The sequence below is a fragment of the Cucumis melo genome, chromosome 8 (assembly GCF_025177605.1).
Source record: "Cucumis melo cultivar AY chromosome 8, USDA_Cmelo_AY_1.0, whole genome shotgun sequence".
Lineage (NCBI taxonomy): Eukaryota > Viridiplantae > Streptophyta > Magnoliopsida > Cucurbitales > Cucurbitaceae > Cucumis > Cucumis melo.
The window spans coordinates 6,169,595-6,187,577 of NC_066864.1; the positions used below are offsets into that span (position 1 = coordinate 6,169,595).

General features: G+C 33.8%; 3 protein-coding genes across 5 annotated transcripts; 1 reads left to right on the forward strand and 2 right to left on the reverse strand.

Annotated features, from left to right (window-relative positions):
- Positions 1-2,136, forward strand: LOC103485136 (thaumatin-like protein 1). The gene is made up of 3 exons (XM_008442604.3): positions 1-412; positions 560-1,229; positions 1,648-2,136. The coding sequence occupies exons 1-3, from the start codon at positions 340-342 to the stop codon at positions 1,880-1,882; spliced, it is 978 nt and encodes a 325-aa protein (XP_008440826.2). The 5' UTR covers positions 1-339; the 3' UTR covers positions 1,883-2,136.
- Positions 2,137-8,654: 6,518 nt separating this feature from the next.
- LOC103485137 (calmodulin-lysine N-methyltransferase) lies at positions 8,655-11,813 on the reverse strand. Of its 2 annotated transcripts, none has more exons than XM_008442607.3 (7): positions 11,510-11,813; positions 11,229-11,427; positions 11,017-11,096; positions 10,183-10,243; positions 9,868-9,983; positions 9,593-9,707; positions 8,655-9,273 (listed from the first exon to the last, which is right to left on the reverse strand). In XM_008442607.3, the coding sequence occupies exons 1-7, from the start codon at positions 11,607-11,609 to the stop codon at positions 8,994-8,996; spliced, it is 951 nt and encodes a 316-aa protein (XP_008440829.1). In that variant the 5' UTR covers positions 11,610-11,813; the 3' UTR covers positions 8,655-8,993. The 2 variants fall into 2 exon arrangements, with proteins under 2 accessions (XP_008440829.1, XP_008440828.1); XM_008442606.3 differs by having other exon boundaries at positions 9,593-9,725; positions 11,510-11,809.
- Positions 11,814-13,395: 1,582 nt separating this feature from the next.
- On the reverse strand, positions 13,396-17,140 carry LOC103485138 (oligopeptide transporter 7-like). 2 transcript variants are annotated; one of them, XM_008442608.3, is made up of 6 exons: positions 16,708-17,140; positions 16,022-16,628; positions 15,225-15,794; positions 14,856-15,111; positions 14,575-14,757; positions 13,396-14,189 (listed from the first exon to the last, which is right to left on the reverse strand). In XM_008442608.3, exons 1-6 carry the CDS (start codon positions 16,739-16,741, stop codon positions 13,572-13,574), a joined length of 2,268 nt encoding a protein of 755 aa, XP_008440830.1. In that variant the 5' UTR covers positions 16,742-17,140; the 3' UTR covers positions 13,396-13,571. The 2 variants fall into 2 exon arrangements, with proteins under 2 accessions (XP_008440830.1, XP_050944890.1); XM_051088933.1 differs by having other exon boundaries at positions 16,022-16,623; positions 16,708-17,135.
- Positions 17,141-17,983: the final 843 nt, after the last annotated feature.

Below are 17,983 nucleotides of genomic sequence, written 5' to 3' on the forward strand. Positions count from 1 at the left end.
ACGCTTTCTTTCTTTCTTTCTTTCTTTCTTTCTTTTCCTTTTTATTCCCTCTTTCACCTTCGTTTTACCATTAAAAGTTCTAAAAAAATTATAATTTGAAGTTTTATTTGCAGTAATCTCCATTGACTTCTTCAAAATTCTTCATCTTTCATCCTTTATTTTCACCCTCAAAAACTATCCCCTGTTTCCGCCATTGCTGTCTTTCACCATTTATCTTCCATCTTCTAACTTCAAACACCTCATAACTTGGAATCCCACTTCATAACTTTCATTTTTAACCTTACCCATCCTTTCAACTTCGTTAAATCGACCAATTGTTTCCGTAGAATCATTCAGTCAATGGGGACGCTCTGCTATTTGAGACATTCTTCTCCCTTATTCTCCACCTTGATTGTGCTTCTTCTTCTCAAAGGTAAATTGAACTTTCTAATTCCTTTTGTCCATTTGAATTCTGGGTAATTGATTGTTTTTCACAATTTTGCGGTATCTTGTCTGAATTGGTTTAATCTGGTTGCTCTGTTTTTTTTTTTTTTTTTAATCTTCTTTCTGTGTTTTACAGAGGTTTCCGGTGCTACATTCACGTTCGTTAACAAGTGTGATTACACCGTCTGGCCGGGAATTCTCGCCAGTTCAGGCAGCCCGAAACTCGAAACCACCGGTTTCGAGCTTCAAGCGGGCAACTCTCGCTCTTTGCAAGCTTCAACCGGCTGGTCCGGTCGGTTCTGGGGCCGAACCAAATGCAATTTCGACGACTCCGGGCGTGGCAGCTGCAACACCGGCGACTGCGGCTCTGGAGAGATAGAGTGCAACGGCGCCGGTGCCACGCCTCCGGCGACGTTAGCCGAATTCACACTCGGCTCCGGCTCGCAGGACTTCTACGACGTTAGCCTAGTGGATGGCTACAATCTGCCGATGATCGTGGAGGGAACCGGCGGGTCCGGCACGTGCGCGTCAACCGGCTGCATTACGGACCTGAACCAACTCTGCCCGGCTGAGCTGAAAGCGGAGGATGGCGGCGCGTGTAAAAGTGCTTGTGAAGCATTTGAGACGCCGGAGTACTGCTGCAGCGGCGAGTACAACTCGCCGGCTACTTGCCGGCCGTCAATGTACTCACAAATGTTTAAATCGGCGTGCCCTAAATCGTACAGTTACGCGTATGATGACGCCACTAGCACATTCACTTGCAATGGAGCTGACTACACCATCACATTTTGCCCTTCTTCCCCAAGGTAACATTACTTATATCAATAATTAAACTCATTAACTACTCCATAATCTTCCTATTTAGAATTTTCTTTTTAGTAAGTTTTTAAATTTTCCTTTTTTTGTTTGATGATACATTTGTATACTATCAAATTTGTCTATTTTCTTTCAAATGAAAATTTTCCAATTTAAACTTTCAATTTCATATTATATTATTCTAACATTTTTTTAAAAAAAAAAACTAACTTAATTTAGTTATATACAAGAAAACGTTCTATTTCCAAAAAATTTATAACGGTAGAGATCCATTAAGAACAAAACTAAAAGGTTTAGGGTATATTGAATATCTTTTAAATTCAAACTATCACATGTAGAATCAAAGTTTTATTATAGAGAAAATTCTCTTACAAATATTGAAAATATATGTTTATTTGAAAATGATAGTCGGAAATCTTCGAGTGATTCATCACCAATGGTACCAGAGTCAAATACACAGACTGAATCAGAACCAGAGTCAGAATCAGATTCAGGAACAATACAAGGAGCAGCTTTGAGTAGTTCTTGGCTTGCAAATATGGCCATTGGAGGAGACTCATCTACGGCCAAGAAACCAAGCGTGGGATTTCAATATGTTTCAATTTTGATATTCAATTTGGTTCTATCTTTGGTTCTCTCATAGTAGAAGATGAAGTGATGAAAGGGATGATGAAGAAAAAGAAATTAGAAGATAATTAATTGAGGAAAGCCCATATTACAACATTTAGTAGAGAATGTAGGAAACTTTATTATTTTGATGTATGTACAAAATTTAAGGAAAAAAGATTGTTGCTTTTTTTTTTTTTTTTTTTCATTTAGAGATAGGGAGAAATTAAAATATTAATGTTTAATAATAATGATAATAATAAAAGAAAAGGGAAATTGATTTTGGCTTTAGGATTTGTTGAATTTTGGATGATTCTGAAGATTGAAAGGTAAAATATTAAGTGGGAATTTGGAATATGAGAGGCAGAGCCATAAAGTTAACTCCTTTACTTCTTTTTTAAATTTTTTAAATTATTTTTTTTAAAAAAAAAACAAAAACTTTATGACAACACCATAATTTTTCCTTTTTTTTTGGGTGTAAAGTTGGCAAATTGGCCTACTCAAAAAGGACCCAACTACGTTTTACAAATAAGGAATCAAAGTAGCAAAATTTGTCAAATGGGTTATTTTCAGAATAAAAAAGAGTTAAAAACATGATATCTTGCATTTTATAGCAAAAATTTACTAAAGGACAAAAACATATTACTATTTTTTTATGATTTTCCCTTTGCAAAATAAGCATAAATGATGTAAACGTCGAAGAACGGACATAAAAATGATGTCTTTTAAGTATAATTTGTAGTTGGATGATTTGAACCTAAAACTTTTTTATTTTAAAAAATATATAGACACAAGTTCATGTTGCAAAATAATATGATCTTTCAAATTTTATATCAATCAGATGAATTCCTTCGTTTGAAATAAATAATAAATAAAAGATAATCGAATGGGTAAATATATACAAAACTCATTTGTTTATTATTCCATAAGAATTGGCTCTCATATTTAGTTTTCAAAGGTGCTTTATTTTTCTCTCTTTCTAAATTTAACTTTTTAAAACTACTCTATTCCCTTTTTCATTTGATTCCACCAAAATAAACAAACAAATAAAACAATTCTCTTTAAATTATTACAAAGTATATGGTTGAGATGAGACACATAAAAGTGAAAAAAAGAAAGAGAGAGACTATATTTAATTATTTTTTCTAAAAACATTTCAAATACAGGTGAGTCATTTTAAATAAAATACCTAATGATCCAACTCTATATTATTAATTAAAACTATTTTTAAAATGGTTGGAAACATACTTTATCATTCTTAAAATTATCTCATCTAACAAATAAATCAACCAAACTCGTAATGATCTAAACTCTAAAAATACGGAACTTTTTCATGAAATTTGAAATAATTATATATATATCTTTTTCAAACAATAATCTATTATTTAAAAGATGGGTTAGTAGTAGGAGTTTGAAATAATTGAATGATGAGTTTAAAGAAAAAAGAATGGGAGGGGCAAAGCACATGCATAGCAATGGGTAAATGGTATTTGATAGGATGTGGCATTGGCAATGGCATATTAATTTGAATATGAAAGATTCTTCTCATCACTTTGGTATCTCTACTTTATACCTGAAAACCCACACTCAATGTTCCCCAACACTTCATTTTATATACATATATACATATATATATATATATATATATATATATATATATATATATATATATATATATTCCACACACACATTGATTAGTTCAATGTGTATTTTAGAATGAGAGGATATGTTGATCAATAAATTAAAGATTTGTTTGCCTTTTTTTAATAGTGATTTGTATATACACTAGCTTTTTCTTGCTCTTACTTATTTTTATCAATGTGTTAAGAGGTTTTTTTTTTTTTTTTTTTTTTTTGTAAATTCACAAAGAACTATCAATTTTGAACCCTCAGCTTTGATATAATGTATAAGGTTTTCATTTCATCCATTTAAACCTTAAATTTGATCGATTGTTTTAGTTTTAACCTTAAATTTTGAACTTCATCCATTTGAACATGAAGTTATATCAACTTTAGTCCAAATAAAATTTAGTCAAAGGTATAAATTAATTCAATTATTCAGATTTGAGATATAGATAAATGGAAACTCAAAGTTTAATTAAGGGTAAGATTGATACAACATGCATGCCAAGTTAATGGGTTAAACGTGTTCTTATCTATTGAGTTTGTATTCAAATTGACATGACTTACTTTCTATAATGTAGGTTGGGGATTTAATCATGAACGTTTATGATAGTAAAAAATGTCTTTATCTGTCGGGTTATGTTCAAATTGATGTAACTTTCCTTTTATAGCGTGAGGAGGAGATCAAAGTATTGATTTCTTTTGTAATCGTACAAAGTGTCATATCCACTACATGTTCAAATTCACGTAACTTACCTTTTACATGACGTATGATTCCGACACGAATATGGTGCGATTTGTTTTTGTGTGTAGACTGGGGAATTAAGAGGAGGGGATTAGAGGAAGGATTCCTGAACAAGTTGGTGTGAGGAAGAAGCATAGGAGGAAAAAAAAAGGCATAAACAAAAAAGCAAAGATGGAAATGTTCTTTTTCCTTTCCCCCCTTTTTCTTTTTGATTAGAGATAAAAGAGGAGGAGAATTGGAGGCTGTTCTTCAGTGGGAATACCAACTTTTTTTTTTCTTTGCATTTTAATCTATTTTTACTGCTTAGTCCACAAAGCTATTCTTTTAATTTTTAATTCAAAAAATTAAAGAATATATATATATATATATATATATAGAAGATAAATTAATTCTAAAACCAAAGGAACATGTTCTTCCTTTTTCACAGTCATGTCAATCAATTTCCTCTCTTTTCATTTAGTCATATTCAATTTACCTTTTTATTTTGTTTTCTCCTCATGATATTTAATTTTCCAAAATATCTTACTCTATTAATATTCGTTCATTTCATTCCATCAGTATATTTGATATTTTGGATTTTTTTTTTCAAATCATTGGCCATGTTTGTGTATATTTGTAGATGCATTTAGTTATTTCTATTTTTTTTAGTAGAAAGTAGTTATATCTATTAGTTAATTAGCATAATAATAATGGTGTTTTCATAATGTTAATCCATCACTTTAGAGAATAATATAAGAGAAAACGCAAACTACAAGGTATACACAGAGGTGTAGAAAATAAAGGAAATACAAAAGTTTGCCAAAAATTAACATTCATAGAAGAAATTGTTATAGGAACCTTAGGAGCCAATGAATAAAGTAACACAACCTAGCTTGTCAATCCGAATATGAGATAAGACATCAATTAACATCCTAATAAGTGACAATCTAACCCCTTGGTTCTACAAATTGTTCAACTTATTAAAAAGAAAATTAACCATTTCAAATTCTGCATAACCATCAACTCAAATATAGACGTATTTATTACAAATTCAACATCTAACACCAAATTCTATAATTAGATTCTTTAAAGAATATATATACGTTGACAACATTATTTTTAACAAATAGTTAAAAATATCATAATCAATGTCAACAGAGTAGAGTAAGATTGAAGATTAAAAACTTGATAACAAAAAAGAAATGGCAAATTTCTTCATCTTTTCAAAGAAAAAAAAAAGACTTCACAAGAAGCATGAAAAAGCTCAAAATTGACCTAGTTGCTTCCCTACAATCATCGCTTTTGTCCAAATGGATGCTGCACTGGCCCCAAGAGAGGTCGCTCTTGGCCAAAGATGGTGAAACAAAGACATTTTCATCTAGCTATAACAATGTAATTGTTGAATATATTAAGAGAGGAGTGGCTCGAATTTATATCTAATGGTTATTATAGACATACAGAAACACTACATTATGACAAGAACATTGTAATTGTTGAATATATTAAGAGAGGAGTGGCTCGAATTTATATCTAATGGTTATTAGAGACATACAGAAATACTACATTATGACAAGAACATTGTAATTGTTGAATATATTAAGAGAGGAGTGACTCGAATTTATATCTAATGGTTATTAGAGACATACAGAAACACTACAGTGTGACAAGAACATCGAATAATTTGTCATATCCTACCTCTAGTTAATCCAATAAAATATTGGAAAGGAAGACTCCATAAGACCACTTTCATATGAATGGTGTAATTTGACCCATATAAATTATAACCAATGGCTTTGGTTGCTGACAATTGACATTGTTGCATCCGTCTTTCTATGGTGTAGAAGGGTCATTTCTCATTCTCTTGGAAGGCAATATAGTACAATAGCTTTCAGCACTGTTTGCATATAAACTAATTTCAAGGAAAGTAATCAATCTTCGTCAAAAGCATCCGAACACTCTCACTACCAACTATCCACAATGCCAAAAATAAGGCAATCAACACTATTTTTACATATCAATAATCCCACTATATGAGCATATTTGAAATATGAAAAGTCATGGAGCAATTTGTTTCGTGGAGGATTTTGAAAGTCTGAGTTTGAATGGATTAGAGTTCAAATGTTTGAGATCTTTACATTACAAAACTAACCTATTTTTTAAAAACAAACTATCTAGACAATACAAAGAATGTGCTTTTGAGAGTTTTGATATGCATGAAGGCTGAAGAAGGCTGGAATATTGGTGGCTTTATACTACTGAATGCAAGAGAGTCTATGGGTTTAGAGTGAGATAGCTACTATTTGGCGGCCAGTTTATTCTAGATTGAGAGGTTGATTTTAGAAACTAAACCAACATAACTTTTCTAATTCTAACTCATTAAGTTAACTAACTAGCATTGGAAACCAAATATAAAAAACTAAAGTGACATCCACTTTCTAACTTTCACACTATATAAACAACCGGTGAGTTAAGCATCTCCTAAAGGATTGGACAAGACAATCTTTAAGGACGATGCATTGGCTGTAGGACCAGAAGCTTAAGGGCATCCATATGAGACACCACCACCCCACCAGTTTGGGGTGAAATGTTCCATCCCTAAACACAAAGTACAGATAGCAGGCCCATATAGATCAAAACAGCATCAAGAACACTGGATAACAGACCGTTGAGGCTCCACCAGTGACAGCAAGCAAAAACCCTTGTTTACAAGCCGAATCAGAAGAGTAGCTATGGCACCTGGCTAAAATTAACTATTTGATAGATTGATAGGCCGCTAGAGGTCTGGCCAGAACCAAGAAAAATCATAAAAGAACGATTGTTGTTGGAACAACTCCCATGGGGTGAGCTAGCGGAAGCAAATACTGTTTCAGGATATATATCCTGGGAGTGGTCAGCAAGAGACACCCATAGACATCACTAAGCTGCTTGATTATCGTTGCACCTAACATAACACTGATAAAGTAGTCCTTTCTTCTTCAAAGGATTTCGGAACAAATAAAAGAATATGAGTATTTGAGCAGAGTAAGCAAGCCAAGTCTTTTACAATTATTTGTCCTTTAAAAAATATGTTTTAATTTGGTATCTAATCAAATCAACTTTGACCTTTAATTTTTCTAGTATTTTTTATATTATATAATAACTACTACTTTTATTGAGTAAGAGTAAAAATAGCTAGGGTATATATTGTTAGAATTAGTGGGCTTAGCCCATTGAGAGATTTGTCCTAAATATTCTTTCCTTTTTTAATGTTTTTGTACTTTTTTATTTATTCTCCTCGAGTATTATTATCAGAAAATAATAAAAATAAAAATATCGTGGTTTTTCTCCCGATACTCAGGTTTCCACGTAAAAATTCGTGTTCTTTGTCTCTACTTTCAATATGATATCATTGCAGATGGTGGAAGGAGGTCATGTGTTTAGGTCCCTTGTTTCCTCCCCAATTAAAATTGATTTTCACTTGTTGGGTCTTTCAAATATTTCAAGCCTATAAGTGAGAGGAGTATTAGGGATATATATTTAAATTTTTCTTCAACCACCAGCTTTTAAGCCCACAAATAAAGGTAATACTTCATTAGTAGAGTTAGATTTGTATTTAAAATTAAGAATTGTTGAAGCTTTAGGAAGATGCTTTTTGTGAATGGTTTTATGGTGTTGAGCTTTGTTTTGCATGAACTTTGGTACTTTCTCCTTTGGTGCCAGAACTAAGTATTTGGCTTCTGAGCTTTGGGTTAGATTAGTTGGTTTTTCCTGGGTGAGATAAATGAAGTAGTCATTTTCTAGTCAGAATTGCTGGATAGAATAGGTGATCCACAAGTTGATTTTCGAACAATTTCATAGTTTGGCTCTGATAAAGGGAATAACTCGATTTTGTAAATTCAAATTCAAAAGATCAAAGTAAACAAATTAAAACTTGGATGTGGAAATTCACTCACTTCTAAATACAATGGAATAAAGATTGAATAATGAATACTCTTTTTTTTTCTCGTTTATGAAGAAGGAAGTATGTTGGAAGGTAACCTGAACCATAACATTTCTTGAGGGGTAGACAATGTAAAGAGTGAGACTTGAACCTAGGTCTAGAGGGGGTAGAAACCAGAAATTTTGATATTGTGGCAGTTTGTAATAAAGTTGAAGATTTAGATATCGTGGCAATTTTGATATTATATAAAGAGCATAAAGTTGAAGAAGGGCTCGAATCCTCCGGACCTTAACTAAATCCGCCCCAAGGGGAAGGGTCTTCATACATTGACCAAGTACGATACTTTCCAAGAAATGTGATGGGAGAAAGTGTCTCCTAGATAATAACTAAATCTTTTAAAAAAAGGAAAAGAAAAAAGATCTCAAAGTTTACCGTAAAGTTCTAAGATTGAAGTTGTATTTCAATCCTAAATGTGCTGTGATAAAACAAAATTTAACAAACACGAACAGAAGAAAATATATTTAACAGGGAGGGAAGGGAAGAATTGAAAAGGGCTACTAGGATAGCCTACATATTAAAACGGGCCCAAATCAATCACAATTGGTTATCAGAGCCATATCATATTTAATAACAGGTATCCAACAATTTCAACTAAAATGAAAGATAAGTTGATTCTTACAGAAATAGGAAGGACCCTGCTGTTGCCATTCTTCTGCATCGGCATCGTCCTTTTGACAGAACAGAAGAGCTTTGTTTACTCTAATGCATGGAAACTATGAATTATGAACGCTTTGTCTATAAATCAAGGTGGGTGGATGAGAAGGTAACTTCTTGATGACTAAATGGCTGGGGAAAAAGTGGAAATGTAATGGACAATAAGAGTTCAGAAAGTAATTCTGACCAATAGTGGATAACAATGATCCTTTTCATATCCTGGCCAGGAGTCATCACCATTAGAGAATTTCTCGTGTAGTTTCCAAACTTCAGCATCATACTTCTCTGTCACACTGAAATGCAAGCCATCGGCTTTGATTTCCTCTAGGAACTTCATGAGTGAGTCACCTCTTTTGGGGCTGAAAAATATAGCTTCTGATGACTCCGCTTTCTTCAACAAGGACATGACCATTCGAGCAAGACCTCTATGGTATTCTTTAAAAAAAGTGCTGTTTAAAAATAATGAATAAAAATGGACGTAAATAAGATGACACTGAAAGAAGGAAGGAGAATAATAACATTGTGTGTAGAAAGCATCTTTTGCTTAATCAATCACATGACTTTTCGTGGATAAAAGTTGTAAAGATAAAAAATAATTAAACTCGTTGAGAGGAGGAAGTTTTTGATTCATGTGCATAAATGATTTTTTTTTTAAATACACGATAAAGAAGATAGGCGAGTCTCAAAATAAGGCACTAGTCTTAGATTTGAATCCACGAAACATTGATGGTAAGGTAATGGATTGAGATTGAAAGGACATAAACTTACCAGTCACTGGCGATAATGAGATCAAAACTGCCGGATACATTTGAGATGTTTTCCTGATTCCAATGCAATGTCAAAGAATCCACTCTGGTGCCACCAAATGCTTTAGAGTTCATTGCTGTATTATGTTGAATATCTAAGTGCTAGAGCAGGAATCATCAAGTCTAGGGGAAAAAGGTGTTAATGCTTTACCAAACTTGTAATCACAGAAAATAATAGACTTTTCACTGCTGATAAGAAGAAAACCACTAGAATATAAAAAGAATTATTCGGGATACATTCAACTACTTGAGGATTTCCGTCTGTGATAACCACTTCTGATGCTTCCGTACTTGCAGCAACAACTAATCCAGCCAAGCCATAGCCAGATCCAAGTTCAATAACTCTCTTACATCTGTAGAATTGGATTCAAATGGAAACCCCAGAAGATTATTTAAAATATGGCTTTACTTGAAAGTACCCATTGAAAACTTAATTCCTCCAACCCAGAGGACTGTGATAGGTATCAAGCATCCAGAGAACAGAGACCATATCTTAAGCTTCAGAACTGAAAAGGTTTGTTAGAAGGGGATGTGCAACATTGTTGAACTAACCTAAATAGGTCCCGATGCAACAAACAGAAGTAAGCAAGAACATCTTCTGATGGCCAATGACCTGTGCAGGAAAATTCGCCCATCAGACTAGATGTACAGCTAAAAATAAAATACACTAAATGAGCAAGAAGAACAAGTGCCTGTTCAGCAGTGTAATCAATCAGAGCTAAAGCACTGAACCTTGCTAAAATAGTAAGTGGACCTGAGAAGAAAATCATGAAAGGTTTTGATACATGTAAACGATAGGTTTTCATTCAATTCTTTTTTAAAAAAGGTTTGAAATCACATTATATTTATGTCTAGATTTTCCGATTAACTTCGTCATGCATAACATATTTTCAAATATTTTATTTTGATCGCTTAACCTTCCTACGAAAAACTTGTTTTGATCCTAGTCAAAAACTTGTGCTGCATTCAACAAAAAATTTAGATGGAACCGTTACTTACATCCACATGTATAGGTTCTAGTATTGAATTTGAAAACAAACATCTCAAAATTTATATTAAATATTAAAGGACAACAAATTCCAAATTAGATTTACAAAATTGAGAAATCAAAACATAAAATCTCAAACAATAACACTTAAAAAAAGGACCAAGATTACAGAACGACAATCAATTTGAACTTTGCGACAAATTTAAGACATTCCACTTGAACTCAGTCAAATTTACAGAATCACCGACGTGATTTTGTTCTGTCCAACGGATCATACTTACACCTACAGGCCGACAAACAAGAAATTGGCATGTATTCCACTACAGTAATATTTGATGAACTAAAACAAGTAAAACCTAACATTTTTAATGGGAGAGATAGAGAGAGAGAGAACTAACAAACAAGTCCGGTGTTGTCAATGTCATATTTATTACAGATCTTGAAGTCATCAAGGTCGGCAACATCGTCCATTCTTTGCCTGTATAAGAATTCCACGACCAGTGACAATACTGTACGATATGCTTGGAACTGTTCAAATTCTCTACCAAGAAAATTGAAACGAAAAGAAATAAAAGGCAAACAAGTACAAAGTATAATTTCGGGAGCTGACTTGAGGAAAAGTTTGGGGGCTCCATCAATAGGCAAGGTGTAGCACACGCGACGATCCCGACGGTGATCGTAGCAATGAGAGACAGAAAAACCACCCGCGCCTTCGTCTTCAATGTCGTCCGTTATAGATGAGGGAATCAAATTGAAGCCGTTTTTCGCCCTTCTAGAAATATGCTTAGTGTCGATTTCAGACTGATCCTCTGTCGAAACAACGAAAAGTTAAATCGGAAGTGAATATCTGTAAACAGTGATGGAGCAGTGAATGAAAAAGCTAAAGGATACCATTGCGGGAGGAAGAACGAGGAATAAGCGCTTGCCGGAGAATTTTCCATCTAAGAGATGAAGCCTTGAGGACGGGTTTGTTGCTATCCATTTTCTGCATCTCTTCCCGCCACCGCACTGCGACTGAACAACCGATTAACTTCGCCCACCATGTGATCCCAAGGGATGTTTAGATCGACGGTTGAGAACAAATCGACGTCGGATTTACTGCCAACAGGAACAAGTATTCCATTTTGTGCACTTCACCCTTATCATAATTTTCCACCTAACAAATTTTACATTTTATTATTTCTTACTACACTTTTTTTTAATATTTTAACACTTTCTGTATGTAAGTTGAGAGTGAAATTCATGGACATCGAATATTGTTCCACTTTTTAGAGAGTTGGATCATTAAATCTTCCACTTTCATGATAAAATCTTACAATTTGACCTACATGACTGATTTGATTAAAGGAAAGTTATAATCTAACTATGAGAAAAATATAACTCTTCAACTATTAATTTTCTTTTCAATATACCAACTCTTCGATTTTATTAATCTTCTAGAATAGTAGACACGATAAAATCAAATTTTTATTTGATATAAGATTCAATTCATGTGGTAGTTAATCTTTTATAACAACAAATAGATTAAAATACTAAATTGGTCTCCCGATTACGATACTAAATACTAAATTAGTTCTTTTTCTATTAAATATACAACTTTTATCCTTGTAGTCTCGATAAATCTTGGATTTAGTAGTTATACTTGGTTTATTGTTATCTTTTAATAACTTTTATCATCCCACTAGAAATTTTGGAAACAAATTTCCACATTGAGATGTCTTCCATGGAATTTATTGTTATTATTATTAATTAACCAATAGTGATATAAATTGACTCTGAGAAGCATTCGAACAAATAAATTTGAGTGACTAAGGGTTGGTTTGGATTGCCTATTAAAAAAATGGTTTTTTAATAATACATTTTTTAAAAAATGTTTTTTTTGCAAAATGAGTTTAAAATCTAAATACTCACGTATTTATTTTGACCTATTTATAAATGTTTATATATAAAACTGTGTTTTCTTTGGTTTATATTTATGAACAAATTTCATAAAAAAAATACACACATTTTGAATCTTTTTTCATAAATATATTTTAAAATTAATTGTACGTTATCTTGAAATTATTAATTTTTTAGTTACTTGAAACTAAACATTAATTTCATTTTTTGTATTAATTTTTTTTGAAAAATTCAATTTTAAAGCACAAATATCTTGAAATGTAAATATATAATCATAAAAGAAAATTGATTTTCATCAACAAAATATAAATAAGATAAATAATATTTTTCGAGACAATATAATATTAGTTAGACAAAAAAAATGTGCAATTCGATCACGTTCTTCATTCATATTTATTTCACGAACCGAACGATCATGTTCTTCATTGACGTCCTCATGATTTCTTTCATAGATATTAAGTCAAAATAGATTTGACTGAGAAAGAAACATTTACTAATCTCTATATTTAAATGTATGTTCATATATATTGAAAAAAAATATTCAAAGTATTTAAAAACAGAAAAAAAAAAAAAAACAAAAAGAACGACGGAGTAAAAAATAGATAGTAAAAAAAATAGAAAAAATAAAGGAACAAAAATAGATATTTGGAAGTGATTTTTTATTAAACATAAAATAAAAATTTATTCTAAAATTTGGTTGCATGTGCTTTCTCTAAAATAATTTATTTCATAATCTCATTTTTTTTAAAATTGTTTCAAATGAATGTCAAACACCTCAATTTATCTTAAAACGAATTAATTTAAAAATTAAACACTTCAAAAATCAATCCAAACATACCCTAAATTTACATCGCGAGTAAAAAAAAAAAAAACTCAAATTAAACAAAATACCAATTTGTGCTATTCACTCAATGTTAAATGTTGGTAGTTACATTTCCCTCCCATTAGAACAAACTTAGGATCTATTTCCCATATGAATCAACTGATTTTCTTCTTCAGCTCAAAAATAAATATCAATGAATTATATTACATTGAAACTCACCATTAATAGCAACTAATAATGGACAGGACAATCTTTGACAACGATTCCTGGTGCTGTAGGACAAGAAGCCAAAGGACAAGCATCTGAATCCCCACCCCACCATTGAAGAGATATATGTTGCATTCCCAAACAAAGGTACAGAAACACACCCATGAATGCCAATCCAGCATCCAAAGCTCCTGATAGCAAATAGTTATGGCGGCTCCACCACCCACGGTAATGCCGGTAAGCAACAAAGCCTGAAGCAAATCCTATTACAATCCAGCTCGTGTAGTTTACTGCAGTGGCTGGTGGCATATTCACCACTGCACCGAGGAGCACCGGCATGGTGATCAGCTTGATCCAATTTTTGTCTGGGAAGGCCTTGTGTGCTAGCCAAACCAAGAGAGGAGACACTGCTCCAGCTAAGAAAAACCAGTTTAATGATCCATATTTGCCTTGATCACCGAAGATTCGACGAGGACCAACAAGGCCCCAAATGACTGAGGCGTCGTAGAATACATGGTCACCGGGACATGTCCATGGACTGCCTGCTGGAAGCGTGGCTCGGTCGCATATGTTGGGGATTGTTGCCATAAGCCACCAGGCTGTTCCCAAGTGCGTCACTGCCGATACCACTGTTCCAACGACCTGATAAAAGGGTTAACGAGAAGGGTTTATGTTAAAACAACTCATAGTTAAAATTTTTTACTAAATACTACTTTGTTTTTGTACTTTCATTTTGGGTTTTGGTTTATTTCGATCCTAAACGTTAGTGTTAATCTATATATTTACAACTTAAATTCCTTTTGGTCCTTATTTTCAAAATGTCTATTTTGTGCCTCTACTTTTAAAAAGTGAACTGAAGTTGAAAGTATATGATCCAAAATGTACAGCCCAAATGAATTAGAGTCGAGAATACATGAAGTAGTATTCGTACAAAAAAAATTCAATAAATGATTTTCAGTAAACGTGCTGCTTTTTTCACACTTCAACAATGAGAATTGAATATTGGTGTCACAGTTCTAGTGCTAACCTGTGCAATGAACATTTCTCTAGGAGGAATTTTCATATAATGGCCGAGTTTGAAATCTTGCAAAAATGTGATTGCCTGCTTCATACTTATGTATCCATAAACTTTAAAGCACATATTAGCAACAGGGTAGCCAGGATACAAGTAACCGATAATGAATTCAGTGATTACGTTTAATGATGGAGCCTGTTGATCAATAAATGGAAAGATTAAACAACAATGTTACCAGCCTTTTGTATAGCTCATAAATGCATAGCAATTTAGTAGATATCATGGAACGATACCTGATTTGTCAAAGCAGCGATAACTCCGACCGGGAGAGTGAAAAACACCGCAAGACCACAAGCAAGCAGAACGCCCCACCATGGCAATTGGAGCTGGTTGTTATAGTACTCACATATGAAAATGGTGGCTGAAATGTTAACTACAAGGATGCACATGAACCACGATTCAGGAACTTGATCATACTTTCTCATCAGCTTTGTGTGTACATCCATCAGCTTCTCTTGCAAAGCTGACCTGCTTAATCGCCATATTTCTCTGCACTGACAAGAACAAATCAGCACGAATCGAAATTGAAACCATCCCCTGTTAGAAGTTCTTGATTTCGGTTTAGGGAATGTGATCATAATCAAGTTTGAAAGATCGCCAACCTCCCATGGAAGAGTAAGACGTGAACAACAGTGGCAGCAAGACAGGCAAAGTTGACACCATAGTAGAGAGCAAAGAAGGTACTAAAGCGGAGTGGACCTTCGCGGTTATAAGCATCAACATCAAGACGGAAGTGGGGGTCAATTATAGCAGAGATATTGTAGTTTTGGCCAGCAGAGGTAAACAATCCATCAGAAAAAATGGGGAATGTCTTAGCATTAAAGAGATCAAGCCAATATGCTAATGGGGTCACAAGGTAAGTGACAATGGCAAAACCAGCAGCAATGTTAGCAGTGGCAAACCATGGACTGGCAAGAGGGCTCCCAAGATAAGCTGATATGGTGGACCAATCGAAACCAAAGGCACCGATGCCTAAGCCACGCAGCCCTGAGCCAAGCTGCTGGGCGATTATGGATGTGGGAAACACCCAACAGAGCCAGGACATTGATGTCAACATGGGAAAGAGATAGCCAGGGAAAACGTAATAAGCTAAGCTGCAAGTGAAGGCAATGACAAAGAATTGGTTTCTGCTTAATTTCCCTTTTGGTCTCTCTTCTTTTTCGTGTAATGCCCTACAATTTCACGGTGATAATGAACGATTCGATTAAAAGAAAACCAAAGTGCACAATGGGTACTATTAAATCGTCATTAAACAAAAACTTAACAAAGCGAAACTGGCGTTACAAGTATTCATAGTTCAAACACTTCTAATTACAAATCGGAAGCCTACTGATATATATTAAGTATCAATACAACCATTATATTTAATCATGCATTCATATTCTTATCAAGGACTAACCTGAAGAGGGAGACTTGAACCAGATTTTGTGGCCACCACATGGCGGCCGGCTCGACCAAGTATCGTCGGAAAATACCGGCCCAGCCAAAACCAAGCACTTGAGTAGTCAATACAACGAGCAACGCTAGAAAGAAGGTGAGTTCCTTCTTGTAGAAGATCTTGATTGCACTGACGACATGAATTGCATAGACGGTAGAGGCGCCGGAGTTTGCAAAGATGGTGATGAGGACGTGTTCCTTCTGATTGAATGGTCCTGGATTGAGAGTGAACTTCCATTTCTTCCCTTCGAAGAATACTCTGTTAGTTAGGGCGGAAGCCAATAAATGGCCAATCGGAACCACCGCTATTTGGGCAGAAATTGAGGTAACTGAAAGAGGCTCTTTCCGATAGTAGAAGAATTGATTGAGAAAGGACAGAAGCGCACACGCGATTATCCCCAAAATCCACGTCCTGAAAGTGAATGTGGGAAGTGAAGTATCGTCAGTGACCGGAACTGTAAGGGCAACTTGCTCCACCGGAGAATTTTCGACGGGATATGGATCCTCCGGCGATGAAGAAGCAGAGGTTGACCCCGACGCACGCCATTGAGTGATCTGTTTTTCCTGTACTGCACACGAGGAAAAGGGTCAAATTAGGCCTTTGGAGAAAATTAACAGATAAAAGTAGAAACCAATAGGAGGTCTTACTTAAAGGGTCCAAAATTTCATGGTCGTCGGCCATCTTCTCCTCCCGTCCGTCCAAAGACCAACTGCCAAAATCCTATAAACCCGGCAACATTGTCTGAAAAACCATGCAGGTTCAATCGGAGCTCGTGGTGCTCTTCTAGCAACGTAATCGACTCTGTTTCGATATGGATGCGTTGACCAAACGAGATTGAAAGAGAGAGAAGTATCGGAGATAAGAGTTGATAGAGGGTTTGTTGGTGGTGTGGTTTTGATCAGAACAAGAAGTTCCAAGGGAAGAAATGGGCAGAAGGCGTTACCCACCGGTGATGGAGCCTCCGTCCCAGCTCCGATGGGGGAAATGGTAGTTAAATAATTTGAAAGGGGAAGGGGCCCCGCCAATCCTTTTTAATGAATATTTCCCGTTTTGCAGTTGAATTCAGAAAACGAGAAAATAGAGAATTTCCAAATTTTGTTTTTCCAAGGGAATTATAATTATCATAATTTTGGTTGGCTTAGGACAATTATATTAACACATATTTGTAAAAATTTCCAAACACAGGCCTACTCTATTCAATTCGCATTCAAATAAAGACAAAAGGGGAGTCGATGTTTTCTTATGTTTTTTCTTTTTCTTTTTTCAGATTTAAAGTGGTTTTAATTGAGAAAGAAATAATAATTCTGCATTGAAAGCAATTTCATATACTCTGTCAAATAATTTCTGTGGTAGAAAATAAACCTTAAATATAAAAATGGTTGATAACATTTACAAATATAATAAATTTTTATATTCTATCACAATAAATTTTTCTATATTTTAAAGATTTTAGTTTTTCCACGGTAAAAATGTTTTTCTTTTCTTGGCCTCGTTTATGTACGTCAAAAATAACAAAAATTCCACAGGAATTGTTTGTTTATATATATATACATTCAAATGTTTCGTAGAAATTTGAGAAACGACAAAATCGACTCTTCATATAGTGTTCCGATTTACAATTTTTCAAAAAAAAAAACAAACCATTATTTTACCATTTTTATTTATATAATGTATAATGTGATAGATATTACATAAAATTTCCTCTCTTCTTTTTAATTTTTATAACAAATTTGTGATAATTTTTGACGTTTTCTAAATTAAATTTTGAAAAAACAAGAACAAAATAACAAAAGTAACTATATGTTTCTTTATTTAAAGAGGAGGCGGAAAAGGCAACAAAAACGTTGCAAGACCTATAATAGGAAGCTGAATATTCAAATCATCAAAGGTGTTCAAAGAAAAGAAAAAAAGAAATGGTTAAAT

Excerpts from the sequence above, each read along its gene's own strand:
- LOC103485136 (XM_008442604.3), top strand. The coding sequence starts at position 340 with ATGGGGACGCTCTGCTATTTGAGACATTCTTCTCCCTTATTCTCCACC. Across the intron at positions 413-559 it reads TGTGCTTCTTCTTCTCAAAG|AGGTTTCCGGTGCTACATTC; the intron begins GTAAATTGAACT and ends TGTGTTTTACAG. Across the intron at positions 1,230-1,647 it reads TTTTGCCCTTCTTCCCCAAG|TCGGAAATCTTCGAGTGATT; the intron begins GTAACATTACTT and ends TGAAAATGATAG.
- LOC103485137 (XM_008442606.3), bottom strand. The coding sequence starts at position 11,609 with ATGCAGAAAATGGATAGCAACAAACCCGTCCTCAAGGCTTCATCTCTT. Across the intron at positions 10,244-11,016 it reads TGACAACACCGGACTTGTTT|GTCATTGGCCATCAGAAGAT; the intron begins GTTAGTTCTCTC and ends TTTCCTGCACAG. Across the intron at positions 9,274-9,592 it reads CTCATTATCGCCAGTGACTG|CACTTTTTTTAAAGAATACC; the intron begins GTAAGTTTATGT and ends ATTTTTAAACAG.
- LOC103485138 (XM_008442608.3), bottom strand. The coding sequence starts at position 16,741 with ATGGCCGACGACCATGAAATTTTGGACCCTTTAA. Across the intron at positions 16,629-16,707 it reads TGAAATTTTGGACCCTTTAA|TACAGGAAAAACAGATCACT; the intron begins GTAAGACCTCCT and ends CCTCGTGTGCAG. Across the intron at positions 14,190-14,574 it reads GAGAAATGTTCATTGCACAG|GTCGTTGGAACAGTGGTATC; the intron begins GTTAGCACTAGA and ends CCCTTTTATCAG.